Source organism: Epinephelus lanceolatus, chromosome 14, assembly GCF_041903045.1.
Source record: "Epinephelus lanceolatus isolate andai-2023 chromosome 14, ASM4190304v1, whole genome shotgun sequence".
NCBI classification, from domain to species: domain Eukaryota; kingdom Metazoa; phylum Chordata; class Actinopteri; order Perciformes; family Serranidae; genus Epinephelus; species Epinephelus lanceolatus.
Genome location: NC_135747.1, coordinates 30517528 through 30543487, shown reverse-complemented (window position 1 = coordinate 30543487; position 25960 = coordinate 30517528). Strand labels below are relative to the sequence as shown.

General features: G+C 42.0%; 1 protein-coding gene across 16 annotated transcripts in view; it reads left to right on the top strand.

Moving 5' to 3' along the window:
• The window catches only part of mycbp2 (MYC binding protein 2), an 85290-nt gene that overhangs the window by 33532 nt on the left and 25798 nt on the right, over positions 1-25960 (top strand). For 8 of the 16 annotated variants that reach the window (XM_033617435.2, XM_033617430.2, XM_033617433.2 and 5 more), the window contains 34 exons: positions 2447-2566; positions 2724-2805; positions 3521-3638; positions 3754-4112; positions 4248-4420; positions 4834-4959; positions 5223-5350; positions 5544-5635; positions 6596-6730; positions 6868-6951; positions 7461-7557; positions 7654-7846; positions 8408-8682; positions 8799-9020; positions 9183-9374; positions 11502-11708; positions 11820-11957; positions 13399-13577; positions 13667-13809; positions 13921-14021; positions 14109-14327; positions 14418-14640; positions 16625-16743; positions 16944-17031; positions 17147-17196; positions 17306-17478; positions 17653-17797; positions 17898-18104; positions 18341-18396; positions 18473-18588; positions 18681-18778; positions 21266-21382; positions 22615-22755; positions 24023-24100. In XM_033617435.2, the coding sequence (XP_033473326.2) occupies positions 2447-2566; positions 2724-2805; positions 3521-3638; positions 3754-4112; positions 4248-4420; positions 4834-4959; positions 5223-5350; positions 5544-5635; positions 6596-6730; positions 6868-6951; positions 7461-7557; positions 7654-7846; positions 8408-8682; positions 8799-9020; positions 9183-9374; positions 11502-11708; positions 11820-11957; positions 13399-13577; positions 13667-13809; positions 13921-14021; positions 14109-14327; positions 14418-14640; positions 16625-16743; positions 16944-17031; positions 17147-17196; positions 17306-17478; positions 17653-17797; positions 17898-18104; positions 18341-18396; positions 18473-18588; positions 18681-18778; positions 21266-21382; positions 22615-22755; positions 24023-24100 (4994 nt within the window). The remainder of the gene's footprint in view (positions 1-2446; positions 2567-2723; positions 2806-3520; positions 3639-3753; positions 4113-4247; positions 4421-4833; positions 4960-5222; positions 5351-5543; positions 5636-6595; positions 6731-6867; positions 6952-7460; positions 7558-7653; positions 7847-8407; positions 8683-8798; positions 9021-9182; positions 9375-11501; positions 11709-11819; positions 11958-13398; positions 13578-13666; positions 13810-13920; positions 14022-14108; positions 14328-14417; positions 14641-16624; positions 16744-16943; positions 17032-17146; positions 17197-17305; positions 17479-17652; positions 17798-17897; positions 18105-18340; positions 18397-18472; positions 18589-18680; positions 18779-21265; positions 21383-22614; positions 22756-24022; positions 24101-25960) is intronic. The other 8 variants (XM_078174609.1, XM_033617440.2, XM_033617439.2 and 5 more) reach the window with 2 other exon arrangements.

Sequence of the window (25960 nt, the reverse complement as noted above, 5' to 3'; positions counted from 1 at the left end):
AACTTAGATGTGAATAATTCCACTAAGACCCACATTTATACTTCAGCTGCAACTACGGACTACCGTCAGCCTATATCTGCAGCTTACTTGCTTTGTTTTTTGTCCTCTGAATCTCAGCCTCCTAGGGTTTTTTCTTTGGGAAAACAAAATCTGGTTGTGACTAACCATCTTTCTAATGTAACCATAAGGAGGACAGAGGACGCACGAGGACACTAATGCAGCATTTCCACTGCATGGTACGGCATGACTCAACTCAGGGCTGCCCCCTGAAAGTCAAAAATTCAAATCATCAATTGGAGATCACTCAGTCCACTGAGATTCTTAAAGTCAAGCAGTGTTTTTGGGGATGTTTCAGACCCCAGATTTAGCTACAGAGCGAACACTCCTTGTGTTTACACTGCTCTCTAGTAAAGGCAGCTGTGGACTCAGACCCAGGTTAAGTCTGAATGAAACACAGGCAGCTCCCCATGGGGAAAAGAGGCTTTGTGGTCAGGCTCACAGATAACGTTACATTACGTTCTGCTTAAAGTGGTGAATTAACAGCTCACAGCTACCTAACACAGTACAGTTTCTGGCTTTTGTTTGATATCTAGTGTTTGGCAAAAAAGGTTGTTGCACATTTCCAATCTGCTGTTAGCATAGTTAGCTCACATTAGACCAGAGGGCTAACTTAGTGATGTGCACGTATTATAATAAATCAACCGTCACCCTGAACGTCCTGCAAACTCTGCATGGAATTCAGAGATTCAACTCACTTTTGGTCCCAGGTCCTTTTCTCTATTTTGCTCCCACTGCGAATTTTACCCCGTCAGTGTGGATGATATTCTCAGCCATGTGCTATAGTGGCGCCATGTGAGACTGGATGACATCAGTGTGGCGCTTGCTGAATCCTTTCATTGGCAACCAAAGAGAGGAATGTCTGTACTCCATCAATTGTATGGCTTCGGTTTGCAGGCTGCCAGTTTTCAAAATCTGGGGGTTGTGACCATAGCTTGGCTGTTTCAAAATGGCGGGTTTGTGCAGGATATCCCGTGTTGGTACAAGTGACTTTTCCCTCTGATCGCTCAGTGGTCTGAAATGCTTTAATCCACCATCTAGTAATTGCTCACCTCGCCCGGGACCTCGAACGAGGTAGTACCAGATAAATTCACCAAGTTCTATCCACAACTTTTGCCAGTGGAAAACAAAAAAAGATCGAGTCAGGTTGAGCAGAACCGTGCCCGCCATGCAGTGGAGATGCAGCATTAGAGCCTCCTGAACTCCCTTAGTGCTCAAAACAAAATTTACTTTAGTTGACAGAAATGGAAAATATTTAAAAAGTCCACTGTATCCCTACCCTAGCAGGTATCTCTGTCTTTGGACTGTGTACATCAGCAGGTCTACATCTGCCTATCTGAGCTGCTGATGTTGCTTTTCTTGCTAATAGGTGGGGCAGGTTGGAGTGGAACTGCAGGTCTGAAACTGCTAGTGGATGACAGTAGCTAGGCTTGATTTTGGGTGCCTAGCACTGTGCCTGTGTTGATGTAAAGCATTGATTTAATGCACAATTTGAAAACCTTCCCAATGGAAACTAATTGTTGAGGATTAATGGCTTGTTTTATTGTCCTGCTGGTACATGTGGAAACAATTATGCCGCAGTGAATTCTGTTTCACAGCAGCAGTAGTTTAATCCTGAATCTCAGTTTAGAAATTGAGGCTGTTCTACTTTGCTGAATAACTTTTCCTTTTGTGGAACCATTCATTGTGGTTGCACAGTTGTCAGGCAGCCGTAGGTTATTTGGCGTAACACCCCTGAGCATCCTGTTTCATGGTTTTAACTCGTGAAGAGGAACTGGTGCTCCAAACCCCCTCACCAACAGTACTGGTGTTTCTGTTTGTGACCTCCTGTAAGCTTTAATGGTACTTTAGATGTCATTAAGAGCACTTCTGTTTTTTAACTTACATTGATGGCTGTCACCATGAGCTAAACTTTCAACCCTACCTTATACATTTGGGCCATGAGCCAAACCACAATGAGCTGGTTCCTGGTCCAAAACGGTTATTGACTGTTATTGTTTTTACAGTAATGCATGGGTCTCTATTCAACTTTTTCCCCTCACACACCACAACTGGTACCTCTCGCACAGGGCTCAGGGTAAACCAGATTCCCTCCTTCTCATTAAGCACAACAGATGTTGAGAAGAAAATCAAATTATTTGCAAAACAATCTGTAATGGGACTGGTTACCAAAAGCCTCTCTGTAATAGAGGTGTTGTTCTCTTCTTTCTTTTTTGGCATGCTTCTCCCTTTTCTCCCTCTTTTTCTTTTTGAATCCTCTTTTCCCTACAGCTCTGTTTTCCAGGACTGCGCAGAGACATCCACCTCTGTGGTCTGAAGTCACTACTAAACCTCACTCTTCCCCCGATTCTCTACTCAAATGTGCTGACTTGGAGTGTTTGTCTTGTAGATGGTAGCAGTGAGCGTGGAGAGAAGGATGCCAGCAAAATCACCACCTATCCCCCAGGGGCTGTGAGATTCGACTGCGAGCTGCGAGCTGTGCAGGTCAGCTGCGGTTTCCACCACTCAGGTAGGTTGATTTCCCTCATGGCTGCCGCTGGTCAGGCACTGAGGTAGATTTGTCTGCATATTATTTTAAGAATATGTTTAAAACCTCTTAAGAAGTTTGGCTGACCTTGAAAGAAAGAATGTCAGTAACAAACAGTCATGATTATGTTGCTTTACAGTGGTGCTAATGGAGAATGGAGATGTCTACACGTTTGGTTATGGCCAACATGGGCAGCTTGGACATGGAGATGTCAACTCCAGGTACTGCTTCTGTTGCCTTCGTGTTTTAAATTTAATGGGAGTCATGTTCAAATGAATGAAATTGTTCCTAATATATAAACATAGTTCATCGGAAAAAAAACATACAGTGCTTTATTGTCATTTAATTAAGCGATAACAGAATGGAAACTACAGGAAATACTACGTGACCTATAATTTTAGCACAAAGTTTTTTGTTGTTAGATGTATGTTAAGGATAACTAGCTTCTTGTCGTGGGTATTAGGGCCCTGACATACCAAGCCGACAGTCGGCTGTCGGTCAGTGGCCTTGGGTGAGCGTGTGTTGCCCTAGTTTTCGTGATGTGTCCCGCATCATTAGCACTAGAGTGAAATTATTCTGGTTGGCTGTTCAGCTCAGTGCACAAGAAGAGAAACAGAAGCAAAGAAAGCAAGCAAGCTAGAATCAAGAGTAATATTTGGAGAGTTCTTTACTTGTAGCCACCTAGAACGTATGCTCTAGCTGGCTATTGGATGACACAGGCGACTCAAGGTGACGCCTTAGTCGCCTTTAAATCTTTGATGTCGGTTTTGTGTGTCTGGGCCTTCATAGGCCTACTTTTGCTGATTCAGCCCATTTGTTCTATAAGGGATTAATAAATGTAAGTCCAGATTCTTGCTTTGCCATTTTGAGGTATTTTGAATAAACAAAAGGGCACTCACATGGACACACACTTAAAACAATGCTTCTACCTGCCAGGGGTTCTCCAACTCTGGTGCAGGCCCTTCCAGGTCCCAGTGTGCAGGTGACGGCGGGCAGTAACCACACGGCCGTTCTCCTCATGGATGGGCAGGTGTTTACGTTTGGCAGCTTCTCGGTAAGAAAAACACTAAACTGCATTTCTGAACTAAACTCATTTTTAAAAATTGTTTGTTACTTTACACATATAGTTGACCACAAATTGAGTGAATATGTATCTTATTGTTTTTCAGAAAGGACAGCTGGGTCGGCCCATCCTGGACATGCCCTACTGGAATGCCAAGCCATCTCCCATGCCCAACATTGGTGCCAAATACGGACGGAAGGCCACCTGGATCGGCGCCAGCGGTGACCAGACGTTCCTGCGGATTGATGAGGCTCTTATCAACTCCCATGTCCTAGCCACTTCAGAGATCTTTGCCAGCAAACACATTATTGGCCTTGTGCCCTCCTCTGTGTCCGAGCCGCCTCCATTTAAATGCTTGCTTATCAACAAAATGGACGGGAGCTGCAGGACCTTCAACGACTCTGAGCAGGAGGACCTGCAGGGATTTGGCCTGTGTCTGGACCCTGTGTATGATGTCATATGGAGGTCAGCACAAGGACTATGCAGAGCAGAAATGCATATTGTGTGCTATTTATCCAACGTTTTAAGATTCAGTAAATCACCTGTAAGATAACTTGTCCTTTTCTATTTTTAACTCCTCCTCCTTCTTCGTGCTTTCAGGTTCCTGCCAGCTGCCAAAGAGATGCTGTGCTACAACGCAGTGATAGCTGATGCCAGGATGCCCTCAGCTACAGATTTACAGGCTCGCTGTAGCATCCTTAGTCCAGAGCTTGCATTGCCCTCAGGATCACATGCCACCACTACTCGCTCTCACGGAGCCCTACACATCCTCGGTAATCCTCTGCTCTAACCATTCAGCAAAGTGCTTTTGGTTTCATGAATCTTTTATGAATGTAGTAACTATGTACGTGAATGCGATGACACAAATGATGATGGACAGTTTGGACATCTGTTTCTTCAAAGCAGATGTAACCAGTGTCTAAATCCCCATACCTCTGATCAGGCTATTGTGTAGTCAGTGTAGCTGCCATATTTTTCATGTAATGGGCCTTTCATTGATGAGTAATGCACTTTCTGTTCTCCCATCAGTTTCTCTTTCAGATCGTGGGGAAACTGATTTTAGAGACAAATTTGCTCTTAGATCATAGCCAATATATGATTAAGTGTTTGCAGGAATGCGTAGGTTATTAATTTATGTTTGTCATCATTTAATGCTAAGAGGAAGTACACTTGGTTGTCCACTTAGGTTGCTTGGATACACTGGCAGCCATGCAAGAGCTGAAGATGGGTGTAGCCAGCGCAGAGGAAGAAACCCAGGCAGTGATGAAGGTCTACTCCAAGGAGGACTACAGTGTGGTGAACCGCTTTGAGAGTAAGTGGGTTCTTTGAAGAGGATTCATGGTAAATTATGTATGATACAGCACACTGAGAGATGCTTTTATGTATTTGGGTTTGATCTTGTAATTATATCAAACTAGACTAACCTTTAGCCTTTTAAGTCAAAGCTGCTAAGTATGTGAAACACTTCAAATCAGTTTATTATCCTCCTTAGTAAACAACCAGAACCACTGAAAGTGGATAAACAACTTCTGTGTATCTTGCGTAACCTTATTGATCCCGTGTGTGCTGTTGTAGGTCACGGTGGTGGTTGGGGCTACTCAGCCCACTCTGTGGAGGCCATCCGCTTCTGCGCTGATGCAGACATCCTGCTGGGTGGGCTGGGTCTGTTCGGGGGACGAGGGGAGTACACTGCAAAGATCAAGGTAAGCCTGCTTGTGACCCCAAACAAAAATACATTTAGATATATGTTTTTTTTTTTGCCATGTACATAATGTTCATGTCATGCTGTTTTTTGTCCTACCTGTAATTTTAGATTTCACTTTATTTGTCATAGGACACACAAGACTGCCAAAAACTTTAAATAAATTATTAATTAACACAATTAACATTGTGCAGCTTTTTGAGCTGGGACCTGACGGCGGTGACCATGAGACAGATGGTGATCTGCTGGCTGAGACTGACGTGCTGGCCTATGACTGCGCTGCCAGGTAAAGTTTGTGGATTCCTTACGTTTCTCTTCTGTTCTCACAAGTGTTTCTTGTAAAGAAGGAGGAAGGATATTGAATATCTATTTATGTTGGTCTCTGTTTTTTTTAGTGTCTCCACATCAGCGAAAGCCTCGGCCGAAGGCATTATGTTTTTGGGTTGTCCATATGTCTGTCTGTCCATCCCTCTCATTCTTACCATTCTTGTGAATGCGACATCTGCACACAACGATTCACTGATAAAATTTTGGTGGTCAAATGTCAAGGTTACTGTGACCTTGCATCCATCTCATTCTAGTGAACGTGATGTCTCAAAAACACCTTGAGGGACTTTGTGACATTTGTCATAAATGTTTACTTGATCTCAAAAATAAACTGATTAGAATTTGGTGGTCAAAGGTCAAGGTTACTGTGACCTTGCATCCGTCTCATTCTCGTGAACGTGATGTCTCAGAAACACCTTGAGGGACTTTCCTCGGAATTGTCACAAATGTTTACTTGGACTCAAGAACAGTTTAGATTGTGGTGGTCAAAGGTCACAGGTCAAGTTCACTGTGACCTCATGTTTTTTCCACAACTCAAGAATTCTTTGGCTAGTTATGACAAAATTTGACGCAAATGTCTGATAGAATAAGATGTGAATTGGTGACATTTTATATTGAAAAGGTCAAAGGTCATCTTCACTGTGACATCATAATGTTCTGCAAAAACACTATCCATTACTCAACATCATATCTCAGGAACAGAAGGGGTCACATTTGGTCAGATGCTGAATTGGTGACACTAATCTTGGGTGTCCACCTTGAAACTGTTGATTGTATAGATCTTCTGTGCTGCTGAGGGGAGATGTGTGTGAAGCATCCATGTTTTCACAGACAGGGATGTAAACTGTAAATGCAACTTGACTGGTCTGTGGAGGCATACAACCACAAAGCGGTAATTGTTGTTTATTGTATTTTTAAGGGAGAAATATGCCATGATGTTTGACGAGCCAGTGCTGCTGCAGCTCGGCTGGTGGTATGTGGCGTGGGCCCGAGTGTCTGGACCCAGCAGTGACTGTGGCTCCCATGGACAGGCTACCATTACTACTGATGACGGGTAAAACGGATTTCACAATATATATAATACTTCTGAACTAATAGGCATTTTCCATATGTATCATTAGGCCACATTTCATGTTTTATGAGTTGATGTTAACAGTCCTTAAATTTGTCTTTTTTTCTGTTTCTCTTTAGTGTGGTCTTTCAGTTCAAAAGCTCTAAGAAGTCAAACAATGGTACAGATGTTAACGCGGGTCAAATACCTCAGCTACTTTACAGGTAAGTAAAATTCTTTAAATTTTAACAATGTTTAAAGTTTATTTTGTCTCAGGGCCGGGGTGTTGTTTCAGTAAAAACCAAGGTATGACAATGTGACATGACATCAGTGACCTACTTTGCTGTTGAAAACTATTTTAACAGACATTTAGGCAGCTTTCTCTCACATTCACAGTGCTGTAATGCACCACTTAAAAGGAGAGCAGTGAAAACTGCCTTTCATCATGTCAATTTTGGTACATATTTTAGCACCATGGACAGAGAGGGCGGTGTAATTATCATTTGCCATTTGTTTAACTACACAGAAAATAAGAAATTAATTGAATAACATGCAAATTTTTACTAGAAAATGTGTCAAGCACCAATTATCTTTTTAAGGCAATACAAATGAAATCAGTTTCTTATTTTTATTTTCCATGGCAGCTGCCATCCTTTGCCATATGCAACTAATGCCTATGCTATGAGCTTGTCAAGTAAATGATTCTAAATGTGTCTTCATATTTTAACCTCAGGCTCCCTTCAAATGATGGCAATGCATCTAAAGGCAAACAGCAGACCAGCGAACCAGTGCACATCCTCAAACGCTCATTTGCTCGTACCGTCTCAGTGGTGAGTAATGTCTCCGTTTCTACCTGCTTGAGTGTCTTGACAGGTGATTGTTTAATACACTGTGTGTGACCTGTATCTACCTCTGTCCTTCCGTAGGAGTGTTTTGAGTCTCTGCTGAGCGTCCTTCACTGGAGCTGGACCACCTTAGTTTTGGGTGTGGAGGAACTGCGAGGGCTGAAGGGCTTCCAGTACACGGCCACCCTGCTGGACCTGGAGAGGCTGCGCTTTGTCGGCACGTGCTGTCTCCGCCTGCTCAGGGTCTACATCTGTGAGATCTTCCCCATTGCTGGTAGGAACATAGAGACCTTAAAGAAATACTTCACCCCCTTGGTATGGGCTGCCTCTTTGGGAAGTTAAACACGGACCCCTAAGGCTTCCATTCATTAAGCATTTTCTCTACTTTGGGTTCTTCATTCATGTTGGAGGCATTCGAGAAAAAGTTGTCTTAATTAATTCAGTGTAACACGGGGTGAGTAATTGATACACAAATGGTCATTTGGCAGGAGAAATATTCTTTCAACAGCACTTTATCCTCAGCAGTATAATGGCTGCTTTCAATCTACTGGTGACAATGCTTTGTCCTGTTCAGTTATGAATGTCTTTGAATGAAAAACAATCGACAGTATTCATTGTTATTAATTTTAGAATGGAATACCCAGAGTGCCAATGCTTGTTCGTGTGTGACCCAGAAAATATAAAAACCTTATTTCAGTTTCACAGATGTAAAATAGTAAACTGCAGAAAGATTTTTAATGTCAAAAAGTACATTTCCATTGAACTCTCTATATAGAGTGTAGCTTCTGAAAAGCTCTCACAATGTTTTCTCTTTTTCTCTTTGTTTGATTTCTAGCCAGCACCAAAGCTGTGGTGGAGGAGTCGAGCAAGCTGGCAGAGTGCGTGGGAAAGACACGCAGCCTGCTGAAGAAGATTCTGTCAGAAGGCATGGACAACTGCCTGACTAAGCTGGACAACGACCCTCAGGGCTACTTGTCTCAACCTCTGACCCTGCTGGAGGCTGTGCTGCAGGAGTGCCACAACACCTTCACTGCCTGCTTTCACTCGTTCTACCCAACCCCGGCTCTGCAGTGGGCCTGCCTCTGTGACCTGCTCAACTGCCTCGACCAGGTCAGCGACGGCAGACCATGTCATTGTAGTTTTAAATAGGATTTAAGTGGTTACAGTATTATTCTCATCAGCAATAATACAACCAGAGATTCATTCTTGTCCTCCTTGTTTTTTAGGACATTGCCGAGGCCAACTTTCGCACATCCAGCAGCCGTCTGCTGGCAGCCGTAATGTCAGCTCTGTGCAACACCTCAGTCAAGCTGACATCCATCCTGCCCATCGCATATGACGGGGAAGTGCTGCTGCGTTCACTGGTCAAACAAGTCAGCACAGAGAATGACTCTGCCCTCGCTCACCGCTTCCCCCTGCTGGTGGCCCACATGGAGAAACTAAGCCATGTGAGTCATTGCACATCATGCACTGTACAACAGGTTTCCTCACTTCAAAATGGTGGACATGGTTGTGGTCAGTGACCCAGGAAATGTTTGGTAGATGGAGAGGATATGGTCTTTATAACATCATGTTCTCATCAAATGCCAAAATAACTTTTCCTCCTTTAGACGGAGGAGAACCTGATGGGCATGACCAGTTTCCGGGAGGTGCTGGAGAAGATGCTGGTGATTGTGGTGCTGCCGGTGAGGAAGAGTTTGAGGAAGGAGGTGGAGCTGTTCTCTCCACACTTGGTCTCCAACACCTGTGGTCTGCTGGCCTCCATCGTCTCTGAGCTCACTGCCTCTGCCCTGGGCTCCGAGGTAACTTAACTCACGCTGATACTCACATGCACCCGCATAAACACACACATATATACGTAAGTAGGGCCAAACAGCTTGGCTCTGGCCAACTTATACCCAAGTCTAGATCCTTAATCCTGATGTGCTCTTATTGGGGGGGGCTACATCATGGACATAACAGATGCGGGCTGCTTCCACTGTTATCAGTGAAACTGGCTACACGTGAGAGCAGCACATAAGTTTTGCATATGTGCCACAGAGACCCGCTTTACAAATGTAAAAATAGAAAACACAGATAGAAGACTGGCCTTTTACATGAGGTGTGTGTGGCCCTTATACATGGAAATGGGCCTACCTACCTACCTACCTAAATGAATGAATATGAATCTAAACATTAGCTGCATTTCCGTAATGCCAACAAGTTGATGAAAAACTCCCATTTTAAGTCAATATTTTCTTTTAATGTATAATTACCTTTGATAAGTATGTTAGCCATACTGTATGTTGGCAGCTTTGTATCAAACAGGGCTTCCACTTTGAGGTCTTGATCACCTCTTGGCATTTTTTTTGCAACTATCAGCTGGCGGTTGCTTGTTAACTTTATTCCTCACATAGTGTACTGTAATAATAATAACAATAATAATAAAAATAATTTGTTATAAAGCCCTTTTCAAAACAGAGTCACAAAATGCTTTACATGGTTGAACTCGCATTCAAAATAACGATTTAACCAAATAAAGTCAGGCCATTTTAAGAAATATAAAGAAAAAGGAACCCCAACAATAAAGATAAATACAAACAATGAAACAATAAGCCTTTTTTGAGCAGAGTTGCAAAGTGTGAAGAAGTGATTTAAAAGATGTTACTGATTCTGTAGTCTGTAGATGTTAACGTACTGATATTACACATACTTCACAGTGTTGTGCTGGGTCCAAAAATTGAAGAAACAATCCCAAAGCTAAAGCTCACTGTTTTGTTTTGCCTGTGGCTCACACAACACTAAGGTGTACTTGCTCTGCAGGTGTAGCCAGTGAAAAGGTACATTCCTGTGGCACATCCACTCCACGAACGACCCACATCCATCAGGTTTTCAGCGTAGCCGAATTGTGGAGCTTTTTTGTCCAGGAACATAAACAGAATCTGTGGTGTCTCGTTTTTGTTATCCTTTGTTGTCTCTGTACCAGCCATTCACATTGTAATCACTGCCCTTTGACACATTCATTTGTTGTGTTTTAAACAGCCAAATCACAGTTGTATCCACTCCTAACTTTGTTAAATTCATCACAGTGTAGCTTTATACATTAGGGATGAGATCTGACATCAAGACTACTTTCTTTCCTCATGCTTCTTCTGTCCTCCTCCTTCCTTGTGCCATATCACTTTATGTAAAGCTCTGATAACAACAGAGCTTTACATAAAGTGATATGGCATAACAAATTATATCACATTTTTCACTGTGACAGCTTTTGCTTGGAACAAGGTGGAGCTTTTTCTGATGCCAAAAAAACAAAAACACAAAAAAAGGAAATTAGATTTTCTTTATTGTTTTGACGGCATGCTGAGTCATTAGGTGGGTGGGACAGATGTCTGTCACCCTCCCTCTCTCACACTCATTTAATTATCGTCACACACGCATACCCTTGTTGCTGCAGTCAGGACTCCTCAACTTGCATTGCCATGGTAACCGTCACTTGGCGGCAGCGCCCGACACCACTGTTTTTCTGTTCAGTCTGTTGTCAGGGAAACAGCTCTTCCTCCCCTTGAGCACCTGGATCTGTCCCTTTGCTGTTGTGTCTGGCTTTCTGTTGTCAGCAGGGTGATATAAATAGTTTGTACACACGCCAGACATGAGATGTTTTTATTTTAGACTTTATTTTTCAGTCTATTTCAGACAATTTCTGTTCTAGGGAGCATCCATTTTCTCTCTGCTCTATTTCTGTATCTAAATAAAGGACATTTAGATGACATCCATTATTTGAACAGCAGTATTAATGTGTATATATACATGATTGTGAAAGGTCTTTTTGCAGAAGATTTTTATTTAGGATGTTATTGCTTGCTCATATTTGCAGTAAAACTCCTCAAATGTGGTTATGGACTTAGTTTGATATGTTTGGCTGCATCTCTCATTGTGTTCTTGCGTGTCAGGTTGATGGACTGAACTCGCTCCACTCCGTGAAAGCATCCCCCAACCGTTTCACCAAAACCAGCCAGGGCCGGAGTTGGAACACGGGCAACGGCTCTCCTGACGCCATCTGTATGACAGTGGACAAGCCAGGCGTTGTGCTGGTGGGCGTCTGTGTCTACGGAGGAGGGGGCATCCATGAGTATGAACTGGAGGTGCTGGCTGATGATGTAAGTGATTATAAATCATTTTCAGCTTGTATTTTCTTATATTTCAGAAAGTTTCTGGTGTTGCTTGACTAGTTTTCAACCTTGGCAACCTTTTGTTCCCTTTCTCTTCAGGCGCAGACAGAGCACCCAGGGGACTCAGCACATTCTCACAGGTGGACGTCCCTGGAGCTGGTGAAGGGCACCTACAGCACTGATGATTCTCCCAGTGATATCGCTGAGATTCGCCTGGACAAGGCCGTGCCACTTAAGGTACATAGAATCTCAAAAATATAATACAGGCATATGATTCACTGTTGGGACACAAACATTAGGACGCAACATGCTGTAACTGTTTTCTAACTTTTGTGTGCAATTGTGTGCTGGTTTTGTTAAGATGCATGTAGTCTCATGATTCTGACTTTGATTTTACTCCAAACAAATTGGATGCGAGCTATAAGGGCTGGGCTAAGGGGGACTTCTCCTTTTACTGCACCTTTTTTCATCAGGGGACACTGAATGATTTTCAGACATTAACGAGACTACACTGGTTAAATAATTGTGACTTTTTTTCTGGTATACCATTACATAAAATAGTTCTATGTTAGAGAGTTAAAGGGGTTGAAAACAACATATTGAAAGTTGTTCTAGGGCCTATAGGACAGATTCAGGGCTTCAAATGATTTTAGGACCACACAGGGAACTTAAGGAGGTTGAAAAAGCAAGTACCAACATGAAAGGTAAAATAACAGTTGCATTTCAGAGGATATCTGGACAAAATATTGTAAATGTAAAATAGAAAGTATCAAGCTCAGCTTTATAGAGTGTTTGGCTGGTAGAGTCACTTGTCACTCAGGCTCTTAAAGCTACTGGAGAAACTGTGGCTCCCAGTAAGCCAATCACTACCACTTCTTTTGGGCCTGTCAAAAAGTAAATGCTTCTTTGGCAACAGATTTATACAGAATAAGTAACTATATGTGTGACAAATATTACATTTAAGTGGGACGAACTCTTACTTTTAACATCTACAAATACTAAAACAAAATACTGACTGTAGCTGTTAAAAAGCAATTACAAAGAAATAGACTGTGCCAGAAACCCCATCTTTAGGGAAATATTATGATATAATTTACCCTGCACACTGCTCTTGCTTAGCACGACAGTTTATTGGTTGTACAAACATTTCTGTCCCTCTAGACTTCGTTGAAATATCTAATGTCTTCTATTATCTCCAGTGGATGATATTCCTAAGATGTGAAGTTCCTCTAGTGTTTTGGTCTCTCTGGTCCAAAATGTTAGTATAACAAATAAGTTGTAATGCTGAGCAAGAGCAGTGTGTGGGATCCATTTGAGACAGTATGCAAGTCCATTTGAGACAGAGTTGGATGGGCGAAGATGTGCGTTGAAACATGATAAGAAATCTTTGTAAAGGAAATAATTACCTTCATAAAGAGGATCCAGGATTAAATTTAAGGAAATTTGGAAGAAGTGAAAATTGTATATTACTCCGAAACTCCCTTCTTTTGTTTAAATTCAATTCTATTTATTTGTCTTAAGTGAAAAACGCTGCATGTTCTATGTTTGTTTTCAATAGTTACATTGTAAAAACCTGATAAAGATAAAGATAAATCACTGTGTAAAAGTATCTAACTAAACATGACTGTGTGAACTGTTGATATTAAGGATAAAAATAAACTGATTTATTATGTTGCAGGAGGGTGTCAAGTATGCTGTGCGATTGCGGAACTATGGCAGCCGGACAGCCAATGGAGATGGAGGTATGACCACAGTGCAGTGCTCTGATGGCGTGTCCTTCACCTTCAGCACCTGCAGCTTGAGTAGCAACGGCACAAACCAGACCAGAGGGCAGATCCCACAGATTCTCTACTACAGGTAAACACAAAGCCAGCATTTTGTCATATTTAATCTCACAAGTATTTTGGTTTTTATTTTTCTGACTTAAATGTTTCTCGTGGCTCCAGGAGTGAGTATGACGGGGATCTCCAGTCTCAGCTGCTGAGCAAAGCCAATGAGGAGGACAAGAACTGTAGCAGAGCTCTGTCTGTGGTCAGCGCTGTGGTCAGAGCTGCAAAGGACCTCCTTCACAGAGCTTTTGCTGTCGATGGTAAGCACAATAAACATGTACTACAAAAGCATTGCTGTAGAGCCATTTGTATTGAATTTGGATCGTACCTGTTCAGCCTCTCTTCAGTTTAATGTCCTTTTTTATCTCCAGTGGATGATATCCCTGAGCTGTTAAGTTCCTCCAGCCTGTTCTCCATGCTCCTGCCCCTTATCCTGGCTTACATCGGCCCTGTTGCTGCATCTGTACCTAAGGTAAGAGGTCAAACCAGGAGGGCAAACCTAAATTGTCTCTCTCTGATGTGGCATTGTGTGTTGAAATACCTCTTCTTCCTCATCCAGGCTGCTGTCGAGGTCTTTGGACTTGTCCAGGAGCTGTTACCTGCTGTCTCTGCCCTCAACCAAAAGTACGCCCCACCCACCTTCAATCCCAACCAGTCAACAGACAGCACAACTGGCAACCAGCCTGAGCAGGGCCTGTCTGCTTGCACCACCTCAAACCACTACGCAGTCATTGAGAGTGACCACCCGTACAAACAAGCCGGCGTCACACAGTACAGGGTAAGGTGTCCTATGGCATGCTAAATAAGAAAAAGTAAATGACACAGATATAATTTAATTCTAAACTAATCTCGTCTCACCTTGCCTCAGGTATCGTTCCCAGACTGTGTCCGCTGGACCACCATTGAGTTTGATCAGCAGTGCGGCACTGCGCAGCCAGAGGACGTCCTACGCCTGCTCATCCCCAGCCGGACCCTCCACCTGTCCAGCCTGGGGGGCAAACCTTTGATCCATGACACCATCAACACCTGGACGGAGCTCAAGAAGTTCTCGGGCTCCACAGGCTGGCCGACCACCGTCCTAGTGCTGCCAGGTAAGAGAGCAATGAACATTTATGAACATCACGACTGCTGTTTTGGCGATACCAGAATCACAATAAATCCTAAAGTTCCAAAAGCAGAGAGACTCAATTTAATATACAGCAGTGAGGCAGAATACAAACAGTTTACCAAATTAAATAAAAGATACGTTCCTTATTTTAAAATTCTTTATTTATTTGAAAGGGACAGTACACATTAATGAACATCAGTATGTGAGTACACGTGTAAATGTGTCAGAGTTAGCAAACCTGCTAATTTACATCCGTAGTTATCAAGTTATCAACCTTTATGAAGACAGTTACACTTAACAACTTCTGCTTTTCGCTGTAAGTGCTTTTTAACATCATCACTGGCTAATAAGTGATAAGATAAAGATGTTGCGCTTTTCTGATATTTAACTTCATCAGCACTGAGACTGCTTGTAACAGTACTTGACATTCATTTTCATTTGAAGTGCTTGTTAGACTTGAAATTCAGGCTTGTCTGAAGTTCGGCTCGATGGCCAATCGTGGCCTGTGGCTGGTGCTTCAAAATATACTATATGTAGCTCACTACCCAATATTTGTTTACTTAAGCAAGTTCACTTTGCATTTTTTCCATTAACCTCATGATGGCAGGACTGTCAAACAGTTTGTAGACATGCACCAAGTATTAACTACGCAGATGGAACAAATAATTTTCATAAACAGACAGTAAACAAACAAACAGTTACCTAGCAACAGGCATTTCTGGCTAGGTATTTGGCCACAGCAAAGAAGCATGGACTCGACAGTGCGGGCTGCTGCTTTCAGGAGCGATGGAAAAGTAAATACTTTTTTACTGCACGATGAAACAGTTGCATTTGTCTTAAGTGATTTTTGTTAATAACAAAAATAGTTTCACATTAATTCATCTGGCACCTGTTAACCCTTTGAAACCTTGGCTTGATCTCTTTTAAAAACATGGGAAGACGGCAATGAACAACAAAAGAAAACTTGGCTGAAAAAAATTAGCAACAAATTAGTAAAAAGAGAAAATTGAAAACAAGAAAATTTGTAAGATTAAAAAAAAGAAAAGTTAAAAACAAGCAAACAAGGAAATTACCTTGAAAGAGTGCTCAAAATTAATTTTAAAATGGAATAATTCTAATATTTATAAATGTATTTTTTTTCTAGCTTTTTCTTTTTTTTTCTAGTTTTTTTTTTTTTTAATATATAATTTTCTAAATCCTCTAATTGTTTTTGCAATTTGTGGGACAATTCGTACCAAGTTGCTCAGTGCCTTTTTTCTCATTTTTTTGAAAGAAATCGTACCAGTTTGCTCAGGGAGGATTCAAAGGGTTAAATACTTGCATAATGCATCTGAAAGCAGCACCAGAAAAGTATTCAAAGGAAAAAAAAGTTTGGATACTCCTTTGAAAGCAGTCATCCCAAACATTTATTAAAAAGGTCTGGAAAAGCATGCAGCTTTATTATACTCTTGACAGGATAATAACTTGCTAAGCTAGCATGTATTGCCCAACCAACTTTATTGCCCTGAAGCTGGCCTGTAAAGCTGCAGAGTCTGGTATGATGTGCTACATATGTGTCTTAATGGGGAAACTGAGGGTAGAAATTTCCAAAAGCTGCCTCTACTGTGGTGAGCAAAAAGGCAGATTCTGTACTGAGCAACAGGCAAACACATATTCTTTATTGAGGCAATGCATTAATGGATAAATTGACAGCACTAACGATAATCACGAAGAAATGTGCAGTATGATGGAGCATAAACAAGTAGTGATTGAGCAATAACACCCCTCTAAACAGTTATTCTTCCAACCTAGTTATAATTCATTGGTCTAAATTGTTCTCATATGTGCTTTAATCTCCTCACTGATGCTTCACTGAGCCACCTGCCACAGCAGGCAGCCATTAGTTTACCAGTGATTACCAACATAACTCTGCCCACCTGTCATTCGTTTCTTTTCATCTTTGAATTTTCTGTCCTCTTTACTTTCAGGAAACGAAGTTCTGTTCTCACTGGAAACAGCCTCGGACTATGTTAAAGATGAGAAGGCTTGCTTTTATGGCTTCAAGTGTGTGGCTGTGGGATATGAGTTCAACCCTGGCCCCGATGAGGTACAGAGACACTCATGTATCCCTCTGTCATTTGTGTAGCAGGCTGGTCTTCCATCTGTCTCTGTAATGAGTCTGAGATTCGTTAGATCTCATGACTGAGCTATGTCATCTGTTAAATGTTAAGTTTGTGCATTGTTCCAGGTAGAAAAAATGTTGAATTTTACAATACCTTTATAAGCATAGCATTATGGACGTTTCAGGGTATCATCCAGCTGGAGAAAGAGTTGGCCTACCTGGGTAGTGTGTGTGCTGCAGCTCTGATGAAGAAGGACCTGGCGCTCCCTATAGGTATGGAAAACAGTGGATGAGATGAATTTACTGTGTGTTACTGCTGGCGGCAAATTAATATTGTATAACCTATCGAGTAAATAATTAATTTGTTATTCTAATTTTTTAATTCAAGGTAATGAATTAGAGGAGGATCTTGAGATTCTTGAGGAAGCCTCTCTTCAGGTGTGTCATCTCTTAAATTCAGAAATATTCTTTTGGACTTATTGTGGTCTTGTGAGAAGGCTTTTTGTGTCTTCCCTCCTTGACTCTTATTTCCTTTGACCTCACTCAGGTGTGCAAGGCCCACTCAGGGATCCTGGGGAAGGGTCTGGCTTTGTCTCACTCCCCCACCATCCTGGAGGCCCTGGAGGGAAATCTGCCCCTGCACCTCCAAACCAATGAGCACTCTTTCCTTGAGGACTTCATCACGTGTGTGCAGTCCTCAAGCGGAGGACGTCTGGCAAGGTAAGGGTCTGTCTCGTCAAGTCTAGCTAATTCACGAGAGCAGAATATGAACTATGCATTTTACATTTTGAAATGTGACTTGTTTGAAAATTTTAGCTTTCCCTCTGTAATTTAAGTGTTGATTGATGACTCTCTCATTACAAATTTACAACCCTGTCCTTTCCCTCTGTCCAGGTGGCTGCAGCCAGACTCCTACGCAGACCCCCAGAAGACATCTCTGATCCTGAACAAAGATGACATACGCTGTGGATGGCCGACCACTGTGGTCGTACAGACCAAAGACCAGTATGGAGATGTGGTGCACGTTCCTCACATGAAGGTCAGGATGATTGGCTTTTCTGCTTCGAAGACATAAATATTTTATATTTGTATAAATGGAACGACAGAATCATTGTGTTTCTTATCTCTCTCATGTCCAGGTGGAGGTAAAGGCAGTACCTGTTTCACAGAAGAAGTCGATGCAGCCTGACAATGTGAAGAGGCTGCAGCGGTTACCTGGAAGCTCCTCACCTTCGTCCTCTGGCCCTGACCTAACCTTTGGTGGTTTGCCGATGCCCAAACTGGAGGCCACATACGAGCCCATGATCGTGAAAGAGGCTCGATACATTGCTATTACCATGATGAAGGTCAGCCTCTTGTAATTGGCTCATAACTCTTACTATGTAAAATAAGATTATTATGATAAGATAAAATTTAATTGGAGAAGAAATAAAGGAGTGTTAACTGTCTGAATAAAGACATGAAGATTAAAATGGCTGAATAACAGCCAATTATTTAATATAAACATAATTTATAGAGTTTCAAGAGCCTGGGATACACATCATAGACCTGTTAATAAGTTTTGTACTCTTGTCTTTTACAGGCTTATGAAAACTACTCATTTGAAGAGCTGCGCTTTGCTTCCCCTACCCCAAAGAGGTAAGTGAGGTGCTGCAGAAACAAAAACACATTTTCCAGTAAGATACAATCTACTTATAGATCATTTCCCACACAGACCCAGCGAGAACATGCTGATTCGTGCCAACACTGATGGAACCTACAGTGCCAACTGGACTCCAGGAGCCGTCGGACTCTATACAATTCATGTCACCATTGATGGCATTGAAATAGGTATGTCGATGTAATTGCTGAAGTATTTCTGTCACAGTGAATAGAGGCTGTGCACTGACGACCATCACCAAACCCCCCTTCTTTTCTTTTAGATGCTGGTCTGGAGGTAGAAGTCAAAGACCCTCCCAAAGGCATGATACCACCTGGCACTCAGATGGTCAAACCAAAGGCTGAACCTCAGCCAAGCAAGGTGAGCTTTTTCTTTTGATTACCCAACCAAGGGGGCATGAACATGCTCATAAACACACCTGTTAGCACCTGCATGCTTGCTTGCAGTCACCCATCAAATACACCAGAGACCAGGAACGGTTTGTCCTGTCTTATTCACCTGTCAACTCCAATTTGTGGCTTTAATTAAACTCTCACCCTAAAAGCCGCATTAAAGTGGAAGTAGATTACGTTTTTGCTTTAACTTATCATTATGAACTAAATGTTGATTGCACAATGTAATGGCTTTAGAATAATGACTCCATCAGCATTTAGACTGGTTCCCTGTAAGTCTTACTTTCACTATACAATTCTATCTGCCTCCTGGGAAAATGAATGCTCAAGTTATGACACAAAGGAAGTTTGTCATTCATTGTGCAACAAAAACAGGAAGGGGAAAGCGCTTTTGTTTTCCCCGGTAGTTATCTGTAGCAATCCCCAGTTATAAAAGAGTATCAATGTAAGTTCTTCTTTGTTCTTTCAGTTACTATCCCCAGTAGCAGAAATGGCGGATGGTGGAACAGCCAAAGGAACTGAACCAACTTTGGTGGTTGCTAGGTTGTAAAGAAAACACAAAGCATATCTTTGTGACAGCAAAGCGCCAAGGATTCTATTTAGAAATGCCGGGGGGGTTGTGTATTTCTACTTTAAGCAACACTGAGACAAGGAACTCCCTGTTATGTGAAAGGGTTATTAGTGCTGCCCACTCACACTGAGAATCATCTCATTTTGCACCTCTGTGCAGCTTTTAGCTGTTTCCACCTGCTTGTTTTTATACCTCCGTACCAGCAATAGCCGTTGCTGGAAGGAACATGTTTTCGGGTTGTCTGTCCATATGTTCGTACGACCCAGTCTTGTGAACACAATATCTCAAGAATGCCTTGAGGGAATTTCTTCAAATTGGCACAACGTCACCGTGACCTCACAAAACATGTTTTTGAACATAACTTAAGAATTCATAGCCTAATCATGACAAAACTTCACACAAATGTCTGATAGGATAAAATCTTGAAGTGATGACATTTTATATCCAAAAGGTCAAAGGTCAGCTTCACTGTGACATCATAATATTCTGCATAAACCACTTTTCTGGCCATTTCTGAACTTCATATCTCAGGAACAGAAGGGGACGCATTTGGCCAGATTCTGAATTAGTGACACTAATCTTGAAATTGTGCTGATTGTATAGATCATCTGTGCTGTTGGGGGGAAGATGTGAAGCATCCGTGTTAAAACAGGCAAGACACCGTAAGAAAAACTTGACTGGTGTGCGGTGACATATAACGGCAGGGTGGTAATTCTAGTTTTTTGTTGGTCTGACACACTAATGCTGGTCCATAGAAAGCGATGAACAAAAACTGATGGTAAGCTATCTGTCCAGTGTAAGGTGATGGAAATCCAGAATAAGCTAGACATTTGGAGAGGCAAAGCAAGGGCAGATATTTTTAGCAAGACTTGGCAGACTAAACCAGTACTACAAGTCTCCGACCTCCTTTGTATTCATTAGATGATAAGAAGGAGAACTCCACTGAGATGTTGCTTTAATTTGTTGAGTGTGCAAATAAGCAACTGTCATAAACTGCATTAAAGCTAATCCCTGTGAGTTTATTGAGTCTTTTTGTCACTTTGTTGTAGGCCTGGGCAATATGTTAATGTTATATTGACTTGTGTTATAAGACTAGATATCATTAGATTTTGGATATCGTAATATTGTCAGTGTTGTTCCTGGTTTTAAAGGCTGCATTACAGCAGTCAGTAGTCAACCCTACAATATTGTTGACATTGAGGAAATTGCTTTTATCATTGAGGTATTTAATTTTCTTCCTATCACCCAGCCCTACTTTGTGGTAGAAAATCCCAGTGTAGATTTAAATATGGTTATTTGCGGTACCCGGGTTATAGTGTATATGTAAACACACTGACTGTTGGCACTGTATCTCAACCTCGTCATCTATTCAAGCTGCAGTGATTTATTGTTACTCATATTAACAAGGGTAATCAAAAGAGTGATTTCAAATTACGTCACATGCAGATGATGCATTAAACTGATATTAGGCATGTTGGGGTCATCATCATTTGTGAAACTTGTCCTGTTTTGATTTTTCAATACATAATGGGGAAACAAGCAAAATTACGCACCTTAAATTCGCACTTTTTACATTCCTTCTTAACGTGTGTTCCATGGTTTTCCACACACCAGTATGAATGTGAATTGGAGTAACAAAACAAACGTCATCCAACTGGTGCTGCTGAAAATAAATCTCTTAAAGTTTCCACATCTTTCGCTGTTTGTATGTGTGTACTTGGAAGCAGGCTCTGTGTGGGTTAACGCATGCTATCTCCCACAGTCGACTTGTCCTGCTTCCTCTTATCTCTCCTCCTGCTGCCCACTTCTTGTCTTTGTTTTTTCTTTCTTTATATCCTTTGCCTCTGCTGCTCACGGTCTCCATCTCCCCTCTGCTTCTCTCAGGTCCGCAAATTTGTGTCCAAGGACAGCGCAGGCCTGCGTGTGCGTAGTCACCCCTCCCTGCAGAGTGAACAGATAGGCATAGTGCATGTCAATGGCACCATCACTTTCACTGACGAGGTAATTGACTCTAGACCAGGCAGAATATAAGTTGTGTTATATAAGTAGACCAGCTGGAGCACAACTTATTTCTTTTATTCTGTTTCCATAGTTCTTCTTTTAATCAGTAAGGACAGAATAATAAATATTGTAATCTTTTTTTGTCTAGATTACTAGTTTTAAGTAGTTTTGAATCCTGCTTCGTGGCTTCTGTGTATTATATGTTATTACCTCTTCTAATTATGATAATTACTTTTCTTTTAAAGCTTATAAATTTGTTGCTCTTACTTTAATTTGCTTCATACTCTTGCAAAGCACTCTGAGGCTACATGAAAGGCTTGAGCGCCAGCACCATAAATCAAAAGGATGTGATGCATTTAAATCGAAACTTTAAATCAAAGCATTACATAAAGGTCCAGTGTGTAAGCTTTAGGGGGATTTAGTGACGTCTAGTGGTGATGATTACCGATTTCAAGCAGCTGGAACTTCTTCCGGTTAGAATTCCTGCAGTGTTGATTGTTCAGGAGGGGGTTTTTTTGTTTGAAAATACAGGCCAGTGTGGCAGCGATGCAGAAATCCGCTCGAGACTAGAAAACATCAGCAAGGAGATAAGAGGTTTAAAAGCTGAGATGAAAGCTGACCAAAAAAAAAAAACCAGTTTCAAATGGGAAAAACATCAGTGTTTTTCCAACACTCTTGTTGATTGTCTTCTGACTATGGTAACCAACACAAAAACACATTGCCGCTGTCTAGTGCCAGTGTTTGGTTTGTCCGTTCTGGGTTACTGTAGAGACAAGGCAGTGCAATCTGGCAATTTCAGTAGATGAGGAGCAGCTCAAATGGCTCATTCTAAGGTAACGAAAAAGCGACGATTCTTATTTTCAGGCGATTATACACTAAAGAAAACATACTTATTATATTATATACATTTTCTGCCAATATATCCCCCTAAATCCTACACACTGGAACTTTAATGATTGTACTGAAACAAAACACATATTCAGCATATTTGCCAGTCCTGAACAATATCTGTTCTCATACCCTTTAGCCTTCAGCACACCTGACATTTTCTATATGTCTTATGTCAACCCTGCTATGACCTCAATTTACTCTCCTCTAATTTGACTTGAGACTTTCTTGCAACCTCAGAGGTGGTGTGTGGGTGTATGTGTGTGTGAGGGTGCTGCCCATCCTGTTTCCATAGTAACAGGACGGCATGGCTCTGTTCTGCTCTGTTGCTTGTTTTCCCGTAGATCCACAATGATGATGGTGTGTGGCTCAGGCTCAATGATGAAACAGTAAAGAAGTATGTTCCCAGCATGAATGGGTACACTGAAGCCTGGTGCCTTTCTTTTAACCAGCACCTGGGCCGGAGCCTACTGGTCCCAGCCGACGTAAGTAGAAGAAGGCCTGCCGAGCAGTCTGTCCCACTTTAATAATGACAGAGGCTCCTGTGCTGTTCATTTGGGGGGGGGGGGGGGGGGCTCAGAGATCATCTTTATTGTTTGACAATAATGGTTTTTCAAGGACTCTGGTGTTTGGCGCCCACTCCCCAAATGTACCCGCAGCATGGTAACTTGAGAACTTCACCAGAGTTTAACTGTTGGGGTGTTCTCTTGCATGAAACATCAACTTGAGCAACACTGAGTATGAAATGTTCACTAACGCACTGTACAAAGGAAACAGCAGCTGGGAGCATGCATGCATTAACTCATGTATGAAGGCAGAAAGTTTAACATAAAGTAACCACAGCCCTTGGAAATGCTTGAAGTGCATTGAAGTGAACCCCAATGCAGGAATTGACAGCCAAGGTAAAAAGGTAGTAAAGGAGCAATTTCATCCTGTGGTGAAGTTGGTTAGTCTGCACTGTTCAGTCTTCTTTCCCTCATTGCCTCTCACTCACAACCCATAAAACACTTGCACACCACGGCATGTTGAAATAATAATAAGGGTTTCTCTCACATTTTGCTCCATGCCACAAAAACCGCCACGATGTGCAACAGAATAAAAAAACTAAGGAATGTGACTGGGTTTAATTTAAGATATATTATTGCAGTTAACAGTTAAGTTGTTAATATCAGGGTGGTTTTCTGTCATGAAGCAATCACTGGTCCACAAAAAGTTCTAATGGGAAATTGTACCTCTACTGCTCTACAATTCCACCTTTGCATTGGGATGCTTTAGGTGCTACGAGGCTTCCATGTAAGGTCTCTGTCTGAACAGCATGACACACTACATCATCCAAGTGGGGAATTTTTTTGGAAGTTTCTTCTTTATATGTATGGAAGGATTTGGAAATAACGACCCTGTGGTGTTTGGAGTGAAATTTTAATTTTATTTGTGCCCTGGAACGGGGTTTTGTATTTTTCTTTTCAAATGCATTTGGTCCTACACTTATTGTTAAGTGTTCAAACATGTGACTTGGCCTGTATTTGCAGTTCCTCTTGCCCCCTTTTTATCAGTGCTCCACAGTTTCTGGACAATCAGATTCTGTCCTCTCTTCTTCACCTGCTCAAACAACCTCTGATGCTGAATTCCAGAGGAGCCAAGCCAAATTTCTTTTTCTTCCAAAAAAATACACGAGCGCCTTCCCCCATCCTGTTTTCTCTCCTCTCTCGAGTCGTCTACTGTTTCTTGACTGTCTTACGATCTGTTGCTCAGAATGTCTTTAACGCTAGCCAAGGAGTCAGAGATATCGGCTTTTTGTCGTGGACTCCCTTAACTATATTCCCACCACAGGTGAGTTGTATGGAGGGACACATAGCTTGACTGCCCCATAGCTTATCATCTATATGTGACTTTATCTGTCCTCTTGAACCCCTTGTGACTCTGTAGTCTTTCCCCACAGTGTTACAATCAGGCATAAGAGGTCGAACCACAGTTGCATGGTTGTCTGTTTTGTTAAATTTTGACGATTACAATATGTCAGCGGCCACTGTCCCATAGATTCCTGTAGTGATCACAATTACTGTTCAAGCTTGTATGTTGCATGGGGTTGAAGATACTAATGTCCAGTGTGTTGCATGAGGTCCTGACTGAAAGGCTTGTCATACGTAGTCCTGTATCCTTGTGTGTTATAGCATGCCTCCCTTTAGACTGGATGAAAATAGGTGAACATTCTGCTGATTGTCTATTGGTCATTCAGCTGCATCACCACAACATTGACTGTGTTGAATTCTTACGCTGTATCCACTATGAGAACATGGATCTTTAGTTATATCAAAACTTGTGTAGTGTATGTACACTACATGCATTTTAATATCAAGGGGAATAAGTGTAGTTTTGTAATACCACTGATAAGGTGGAAGTTGAGGTTTTCAGTTATCCATGTCTAGTAAAAACAAAGAGTATCTCATCTGAGCATGACGAAGCCTCTCAAAGTACTTCAAAGGAATAGTTTGACATTTTGTAAATATGCTTTCTGTTGAAAGGTTAATGAGAAGATAGATACCTCTCTCGTTCTATAAATATAAAGCTGCAGCTGGCAAGAGTGGAAACAAGGGAGAAGGTGCAAGCCTGACTGTCCTGTAACAAAGTCCACTTACCAGCACCTCTCAAGGTCACGATTTAACATGTTATATCTTGATTAATCAATACAGAAACTGAACTGCAGAAACAGCAGGTCGGGTTTTATCAGGGTTATGTGATGGACTATCTATTTGTGGGGAACAGTAACAAGAAGGTTCCAAGAACTTGGAATGCCTGGCCAAGAAATAGTCCCATCCATGTCCCGGATGTAAAACTACAACTTGTCGTTTTTACACTTGGGCTCTTGTACAGATTAAATGTGGGAACTGTCTGTCACTTTTTGAAGTTGCTCTTAATCCCCGTCCTCTCCTTCAGTGCCCACCAACGAAAGACACTCTTGTTTTGGAACGAGCTTTGCTGTCTTGGCATTTCACCTCACTATGTTGCGACTATGTTTGCGTTTTTTTCACCACTGCGTCTGCAATTTTGGTAGCTTATTCTTGGATGCAGGCTATCACTACTTGAGTCTTGACCTTAGCAGCCCGCTGTTATTGGCACACACCCAAAAATGTCCTGAACACAGCAACATAAGAAGGAGATAAGAAAATAGAGGCAGAGGGCAGAGTGTCTGTTTGACTTGCTTTAGTTTCTTGAAGACGTTTTGTCTGTCTTCCAAGAAGCTTCTTCAGTTCTAACGCACTGGTGCGGAGTTGCAGGCTTTAAAGTCTGTGCGGGTGTGAACCCTTTCAGAGTCATTAAGATCACATGTGAGTCGTTGACCCAACTGGCCATTTTGTGTCGTTAGGGTTAGATGGGTCCAGGTGTGAATGGGTGTTAATTCATCTGGGGAGGGATCCCAAGACTGCATTGTGGGTTGGTAATAAGTGCCTCCTCTGTTCAGCCATGGTCGCTCCGGTTTGATGGAGCTGGCTACTTTCACGCCTCTTTCAAACCATCTGTCTTCTCTGGCCAAGATGTGGACATTGCCGTCCTCGAAAGAGTGTTCCTTCTCCTTTAGATGTAAATGGACAGCTGAGTCAGCTGTCCGCACCAGTCCGTTAGAACCGAAGAAGCCTCTTGGATGAGAGGCGAAACTTCTTCAAGAAACTCAACCAAGTCCAGTTGCCTACA